This window comes from Vitis vinifera, chromosome 13 (genome assembly GCF_030704535.1).
Source record: "Vitis vinifera cultivar Pinot Noir 40024 chromosome 13, ASM3070453v1".
NCBI classification, from domain to species: domain Eukaryota; kingdom Viridiplantae; phylum Streptophyta; class Magnoliopsida; order Vitales; family Vitaceae; genus Vitis; species Vitis vinifera.
Window position 1 is genome coordinate 7,821,921 of NC_081817.1, and position 9,001 is coordinate 7,830,921.

The 9,001-nt window shown below is 34.9% G+C and overlaps 1 protein-coding gene across 1 annotated transcript; it reads right to left on the reverse strand.

Moving 5' to 3' along the window:
• Positions 1-2,223: 2,223 nt before the first annotated feature.
• LOC104881183 (protein MADS AFFECTING FLOWERING 5) lies at positions 2,224-4,640 on the reverse strand. Its single transcript, XM_010660441.1, has 3 exons — positions 4,295-4,640; positions 4,045-4,082; positions 2,224-2,259 (listed from the first exon to the last, which is right to left on the reverse strand). Exons 1-3 carry the CDS (start codon positions 4,638-4,640, stop codon positions 2,224-2,226), a joined length of 420 nt encoding a protein of 139 aa, XP_010658743.1.
• Positions 4,641-9,001: the final 4,361 nt, after the last annotated feature.

Sequence of the window (9,001 nt, forward strand, 5' to 3'; positions counted from 1 at the left end):
CTTAGTTGAAGATGAGGGAGAGATTGAATGGATTTTGAAAGGGTGGAGGCAGAAACAAGAGAACAGAACGTCAGAAACAGAGAACACAACGTTGAAGAAATTGACCTGGGACAGGGAGCAGATGGTTGATCATGAGAGACTGAAGGATTTTATAAGGGTGGTTTCGAACGTTGGATGGATGAGCGGCAATTCAAGATTGAAACGTTGGAGGGCGACAGGGAGCAGATGGTTGATCTCTGAAGATGAGGGAGAGACCGAAGGATTTTATAAGGGTGGTTTCCAACGTTGGATGGAGACAGAGGAGAGCAGAATGAACGGCAATTCAAGATTGAAACGTTGGAGGGCAATAGAGGATAACGGCAATTCAAAGATTTAGGTTTTGGAGGAAGACATTTAGGAGGGAAAGAATTGATGACCGTTGGGTGTCAATTCAAGATTGAAACGTTGGAGGGCGACAGAGGATAACAGCAATTCAAAATTTAGGTTTTGGAGGGAGACATTTAGGAGGGAAAGAAGTGACGATCGTTGTGAAAAAAAAAAAAATTGAGCTGCTGTTGAGGGGATTCGAACCCCAACAAAAGCTTCAACAAGTAGCAATGGCACCACAAGGGCAAGCGTGGCTTTTTATAGAAAACCTGCACTAAAAAACTATATCTTAAAAGTTAGGATATAAACAAAATAATAAAAAAAACACTTTAAAGAACAAATTAATTATAACTATTTTCTAATTAAATGAAAATTTTTCATTTAATTGACTAATAAAAATATATCATAATTTTCTTCATAGTGTTTTTAATATTATTAATATATTAATTAAATATTAAATATATTTTAAAATTAAACTAATTATAATCAAATATCACAATATTATCACCTTCCCAAAGAGCTTAGAAGAAAGATTTAGAGGGAAAAACCCCCTAGACTTCCCATTTCGGCATCTATAACCATACTTGAGTAACTATATTCTTTTAGTAACAACTCCTATTAGGGAAAAAAATATATATATAATCATACAGCCAAAAATATGCTAAGAGCACCATTTCTAACTAATTCAAGTTGGTTAAACAAAACCATTCTTGCCACTCCATTCTATCAACAATTGTAGTTTTTGTCACAAGGCTCACTACCTTAACCGAAGTTTTCTCCTTCTGTCCTCAACCTCTTTTAACTTAAATCAAATTAATCCTCCTCACTAATGCAGTTAATGATCATAGTTGGATATGTTCAACTTAAATCAACTTATTTCAAGCATATAACCAACATTTTTCAAGCATCTATTTTTCCGCTAATTAAGCACTCACTAGTCTATATGATCAATAGAAATCAAGTAGAGCAAAAATCTACCACGAGAAATTAAGAACAATATTCAAGTAAAGAACTGAAGCAACATTAACAACTTCAACATGGTAATGAAAATTTTACTTTACATTAACGACATTAACATTTCACATTTTGACTTCAACATTTAGCACTACATGGAAAAAAGAAGTTTTCACAGTCATTTTATTATATACAGTAGGGTTTATATTTGGACTTGAATGGTCAGCCTAACTGAGAAAATAACCACAGATTAAAGACCTAAAACATAGCACCACTATCAAAGGACCCACAAACATTGTTACATTTTCGGGTGTTGTAGTTGTTGGATTCTTTCCAAAACATTTTCTCTAAGCTTCAGCAATGACTCCTTATGCTTGGAGTTGATCCAGATCAGCAATGCGGCTCAAATCTGCTTCCCACCACAGAGGTTGGGATTTGGATTCTAGGACTTGACCTCCATGAAAAGAAGTAATTGTCTCATCAAAGTTTCCACCAAAAGAGGAGGTGAAAGGCTTTTTAGTGGGTTGGGAGCTCAAATTTGTTTCCCACCACAGAGTTTGGGATGTGGATTCTAGGACTTGACCTCCCTAAAAAGAAGCAATCGTCTCATCAAAGTTTCCACCAGAAGAGGAGATGAAAGGGTTCCCGGTGGGTTGAGAGCTCAAATCTGTTTCTCACCACAGAGGTTGGGATGTGGATTCTGGGACTTGACCTCCCTGAAAAAAAGTAATCGTCTCATCAAAGTTTCCACCAGAAGAGGAGGTGAAAGGGTTCCCGGTGGGTTGGAAGCTCAAATCTATTTCCCACCATAGAGGTTGTTACGCCCCAAGACCCACTCTAAGGGTGTGACAGTCATTTCACACCTCAAACCTGAAGGCTTAAAGTGTAACCTGACCCAAACAATCATATTGTAACAGGAAGTAACCGATTACCAAAAACCTGTTTAGAGTAGCAGAACAAATTCTAAAATCTTCAAACTTAACTTTAAAACTAAACATCCATCAGCCAAAATCCATTATCCAAATAGATTGCAAACTCAAATAAATCAAGTGCTAACCAAATTTTCATAATCTCCAAATCTCAACTTCAAACTTATCAAAAAAAAAAATATTTAAAAGCTCAATATCTAAATAGCTTCCAAAAACCAAATAATCCAAATGAACATAAACTTATAAGCTAACAATGTCCAAATAACATCCTAAGCAAAATCTTAATGATGACCATTCCCCGACTTAGCCATCACTCCTCGCCCGAACTAAGGGTGCCTGAAAAGTAATCAACAAATAGGAATGAGCTCAAAGCCCAATAAGGAACATTAATGCAGTCCATGGATCAAATATTTCAAGTTCACTTGCAAAATATGAGATATTATAATTAATTATTTTCATAAACTTTTAAGTCAGTTTTGTCAATACATTCAAAACTTTTAATTGTACACTTTCATTTCTGATGCAAACATTTTCATATCAAATTCAGTCATAACATTCAAATCATTTATTTACTCTGGTCATCAAACATCAAATAGTGCCCAGTTAGGTGAGACTTTTCAAATAGGCGGTTAGCCTCAAATTGTTCCTTTAAGGTGGACGGAACCAAACACTACTAGTACTAGTAACCTCTAACCAAACCCCTAAAGACTGGGGTCCAAATCAATTACATTCCCCACCAAGAAATGTAAAGGTCAACTATTATATCCCGTTGACAAGGGCCAAAAAGTCATAAGTCAATTATTATATTCCGTTGATAAGGGCCAAATAAACCAGAGTCAAACACTTATTTCAATTATTCGAATTTGCAAAACATAATATCTCCACATTTCTCTATTGTAAACAAAATATAAAGTTCTAACATACTTTTCATACAAAACATATTTGATCCATGCATAAAATGAATATTAATTCAAAATATTTCCAAAAGATGTATATAAAAATTTGTTTCTTAAAAAAAAAATAACTACATTAATTTCCCTTACCTCAAAAGAAGTCCTTGAAAACTTGGGAGAAAAATAATTCTGGAAAATCTACTCTTCACCTGATATAACATAAGAGAAATAACTATCACTATTATCTATAATTTAACTAATCTATTCCTTATTTAAATAAATTAATAAATTCCTAATTTGTTTCTAATAACACAAAACCTTGCCATTATTAAATAATACAGTACTCAGTACTCAAGTACCCATCAAAGTTTAATAATACGGAGTCCTGCTACTATTAAATATTACATACCCAAGTCTCCATCAAAGTCTAATAATAAAGTATGTGAAAATCCACCAACTAGATTTCAACCATGAAATCCTTACAAAAAAAAAAAAGTGGATGCACAGTTCCCACACGCATGCAACCAGTGCACACGGGTTTTTTTTTTTTTTTTTGTTAAATCAAATTGTATTTTTTTTTCTAATCCCTTAAGCCATAATTAACAATATATTTATTTATTATTATTTAAAAAAAATAAATTAACCCTAGTCTAACTCGAAATCTTCCCATGAATCTTTTTTTTTTTTTCATCTAAAAAACTTAAGATCTCCCAATTTCCAACAATAAATCAAAATCTTAAATTTTCACTATTTTGACATTAAAACGAATTAAAAAAAAAAAACTAACCCTAATCTAGATTTGGGTTTTCCAAAAAATATCTAATGTGCTTAAAATTAACTAATGAATTTAAAATATTAATTTAGGGGTTAAAATCTTACTTATAGAGATCTATTCTTCAAACCTTGAAATCGACTTCAATCTTACGTTCTCTGAAACTCTCTACAAACAGGAACGCGTTTCAAAAAAGAACAGGAAGAACAGAATTCCTAATTTATACCTAGGGTATTATTCGTAAAATTACCTTTTCACCCCTCTTCCATTTTATTAAAATAATTAATTAATTAATTTCATATTATTAATATTTTCTTAAATTGCCCCTAAAAAAAAACTTGGGCGTTACAGAGGTTGGGATGTGGATTCTAGGACTTGACCTCCATGAAAAGAAGCAATCGTCTCATCAAAGTTTCCACCAGAAGAGGAGGTGAAAGGCTTCCCGGTGGGTTGGGAGCTCAAATCTGTTTCCCACCACAGAGGTTGGGATGTGGATTCTGGAACTTGACCTCCATAAAAAGAAGCAATCGTCTCATCAAAGTTTCCACCAGAAGATGAGGTGAAAGGCTTCTCGGTGGGTGAGAAGACAAGGACAACAACAGTTGCCCCGGACAGTTGTGAAAGTTGTTGGGCTTTCTTGAACAATCCAGCTTGCCGTTTGCTTAAAGTCACCATCAAACGGACCTTGGATTCAATCTTTTTAATCTCGATTTTCCTTCTCCCCATTTCAATTGAAGAAATTGATATGAGACAGTGAACAGATAGCAGATCTTAGTTGAAGATGAGGAAGAGATTGAATGGATTTTGAAAGAGTGGAGGTAGAAACAAGAGAACAAAACGTCAGAAACAGAGAACACAACGTTGAAGAAATTGAACTGGGACAGGGAGCAGATGGTTGATCTTTGAAGATGAGGGAGAGACTGAAGGATTTTATAAGGGTGGTTTCGAACGTGAACGAAAATTCAAGATTGAAACGTTGGAGGGTGACAGAGGATAACGACAATTCAAAATTTAGGTATGGAGCGAGTAATTAGGAGGGAAATTGATGATCGTTGGGAGAATAACAACAATCGGCAATTCAAAATTTAGGTATGGAGGGAGAAATTATGAGGGAAATTGATGACCGTTGGGAGGATAACGACAATCAGCAATTCAAAATTTAGGTATGGAAGGAAAAATTAGGAGGAAAATTGATGATCGTTGGGAGGGTAACGGAAATCGACAATTCAAAATTTAGGTATGGAGGGAGAAATTATGAGGGAAATTGATAACCGTTGGGAGGATAACGGCAATCGGCAATTCAAAATTTAGGTATGGAAGGAGAAATTAGGAGGGAAATTGATGACCGTTGGGAGCATAATGACAATCGGTAATTCAAAATTTAGGTATGGAGGGAGAAATTAGGAGGGAAATTGATGACCGTTGGGAGGGTAACGACAATCGGTAATTCAAAATTTAGGTATGGAGGGAGAAATTATGAGAGAAATTGATGATCGTTGGGAGGATAACGACAATCCACTAACAAAATTCAAAATTTAGGTATGGAGGGAGAAATTATGAGGGAAATTGATGACCGTTGGGAGGATAACGACAATCCACTAACAAAATATTTTATTTTATTCAAACAGCCATGACCGTTTTCACCCTCAAAATAAATCAGAGGAGGGAGAGAGGGTTAGCCATGGCATGCCATCGGTAGCCACTCTGACCAACCGAAAGCCATGGTCAACCTTTGCTGACTGAGAAAAAAAATTGAAAAAAAAAAAAAATGGGATAGAAGGGGGATGGCCATGGCTTGACAGCCGGTCACCGTCCACCGGCGGCATGCCACAGCTGCTCCTTTTATTTCGGTTAAATTAATTTTTTTTTTTAAAAGGCAAAAAAGAAAAAGGAAGAATTGTGTTTTGGGACAAGTTGGGCCCCAAAATTAACAATTTGTCCATAGATGTTACAAAATTAAGCACACCACTCAAGCAAAGTCTCAAAATTGATAAGAAGGATATCTCATGTATAATCTACCGAAAATGCCCTTTGTTGGGTATTTTAAAAAAAAAAACTAAAATCCACATTGGATTTCTCCCTTTGTTTTCCCCAAATTAGAGTCTGCATTAGGCGTTTTCACATTCCTGACTTCGTCCCTCACTTTTGCCCAAAGAATGCCCTAATCCTCTATGCCAATCTCGTTATCTCTCAATCTCGTATTTCCCAGCCATCTGATTTTAGGTGTAAGCAGTAGAGTTTTTCATCTCTATTGATCCATTGGCGTTGACGATCACCATTGGATTTGGGTTAAAATTTTCGCACACCTAACACTATGCGAAACGTTGTGCAAAAAAAAAACGTTGTGCAAAAATTTTGCACACCCTGCAAACTCATTTCGCACACTATGCAAAATTTTTGCACACCCAACACCGTGCAAAAAAAAAAACGTTGTGCGAAAACCAAAAGACACTCTGCCATCTCTTTGTGTAACTGCCCTCACACAAAGGCTACAGGTTACTTCAATTATGCAATCGTATATGGAAGAGGTCCTTCCAATTATATCCAATTATAGTATGGTTATATAATGCATTCAGATAAATTTTCAAGATTCTAAATATAGCAAGTAATTGATCAACATGTCCATTATGTGGGACTGAAGCTTTATTTATAAAGCAAATATGAAGACTTAAGTAATGGTAATAATTAAAAAAAAATTGTATATCAATTGATATTGTTTTTTTATATTTAATTAAAAATTCCTAACACAAGTATGATCAGAACATACTAATTCAGTTTTGTTCCTTGTAGTCTCTAATTCCCCTTTCCTCAGCTACAACAACCATCAACTAATCAAAGTTCTCGGTCTTTCGAACCAAAATTTCAATCTGAAAGCGAACAAAACAAAGAGGGTAATGTTAGTCTCGCACCCTCCAAGGTGCCTTGAAACTGTAGCAATAACTGAGTCATAATAAATTAATATGGCCTACTGTCACAACTTTGATGTTTTCTTGCCGTTTTTTAAGTACACATACAACACTTAGATAAATCAAGACATTTTGAAGTTACTATATCAGTCAAAATTAGTTAGTCATGCTAGGCAACATTATGTGACATCAAAGGTAAGGAGGATGAACATAGGAAGAAGTGAGGTTTGAAAGAATATAGCTTTAATTACATCACAATGTTTTAGAAGTTTTCAGGACTTTATAGCACCCTTAAATAAGCTCAATTAGGACAATTTAGGCATGGTGCGATGCTACAATATGGTCGAGCTTGTAAACCAAGCTTGGTCCAACCATCAATCTACAAATAACCAACCAAAGCATCAAGGTGATATGCTAAACCTACAAACAACCTATTTTAAAATCCATGATCCTAGGCACAGGTTAAAGAACAACACATTAAGTTACACATAGACCATTGCCTTTGCAAGTGTAAACTCTAGCAAGTTCATGAAGGCATGCATGGTTATGTAGACACTAATGGAAACTTTACAACTACAAGAACTTAATTTTGGAGGCTATGTAAAATTCAACGCTCAATGAGGCATGATAAAACATGACATCATTGCTCCATTATTGAATTGCCAATAAGCATATGACATAACTTTCTATCAATGAAAAGGGGGAAAACGAAACCCAATTTAGGTTCTCATTCATCATAAGTGTGCTAGCACATTCCAATGAATGTGTACCAAGGGAAATGAGGAAGGAGTACGAGGAATGTCCCCCTATGAAAAAAAAAATGAGTAAGGAATTTTTTGAAAAAAATTTGAAATCCTTCAAAATAGGTAGCCTTGTACACACTTGTATAGTTAGCACATTTGCATTGTACATTTAGGTTGTGTTTGTTTTTTTACTTAATTCTAAATAGAACCTTAATGCTTAATAGTGTTAAATATTAGGTTGTTTGTTTTTGTAGTATTTTATTTCCATTAAGTATTAAAAAGTAAAAAAAAAATCAATATGTTATTTTTTCTATTTAGAAAAAATTACATATTTTGGCTTTTTCTATTTAGTAAAAAATTTATAATAAGTCATGAAAAAGTAGAAAAACAAACAACCTAAATTCTAAAACTAAATTGCTTTCAGAAAAAAGCCAAAAAAACAAACACCACCTTAGTATAAATGCCTTGTACGGTAACCAAATCCATAGTAAGGACGACTGAACAAGTGCATATGGGTGGGAAAACAATGGTTCCACTCTCATGGATAAGGAAAAAGGAGGAAAAAATTAACCCTCGTTTTGATTCATATGCATCATTAGTAGGGGAGCTAATAGAATGAATTAATGTGGTAGATATCAAATAAAACGAGTGCAATGAGTGTGTTGTCAAGCAATATGTGTGAGAAATGTCCCCCACGATTGGAAAAAGTAAATGAGTAAGTTCTTCAAAATCACTTGAAAACCCTTAAGATACACACCTTTGTACACCCTTGTACATTTAGTACATTGGCCTTGTACAGTTGCAGGAAATCGACCTAGGTACAACTTAACAAGTGCATATGGGCCGATTAATCACTTCCCAATGTCATGGCTCAGTGAAAAATGGGAAAACGAAACCCAATTTAGTTTCCTATTCATCATAAGTGCACTAACTAGTCCCCACAATTCACTGTCTGCACCATACCCATTTATTATCTAGAATATAAACCCAACAACCAGATTATAAAGTGAAGAATTTTCAAACAGGTGAAATGCCATTTTTTAGGAGATCTTTTCCAATGGATTAACTGAAAGTTTCTTTAATTTACTTAGCTTGTGCTTCATTCGTATGGGCCAAGATGGATATGATCAAAGCCTCATTTATACCCTGCACCCAAAAACACGCTGTTATTAAGTTCAAAAATTTTTAAGAACACCCCAACACGAGATCAAAACGGATGTCTTTCCTCAAACCTTATGCTGATCCAGTAAACAAACATCCACCACATCATCAAAGGAACCAACATGATCAAATCAAAATGTCAGAAAAATTAATTCACACCCACCCTCATTTCTATTTGGGAATAATGACGATCACATACATGCGAAGACTTTTCTGAGTTGCTCACAATCCTCAGCTGCGGAAGAAACCGATTGGGGGACATTCACAGTTGGCTTCG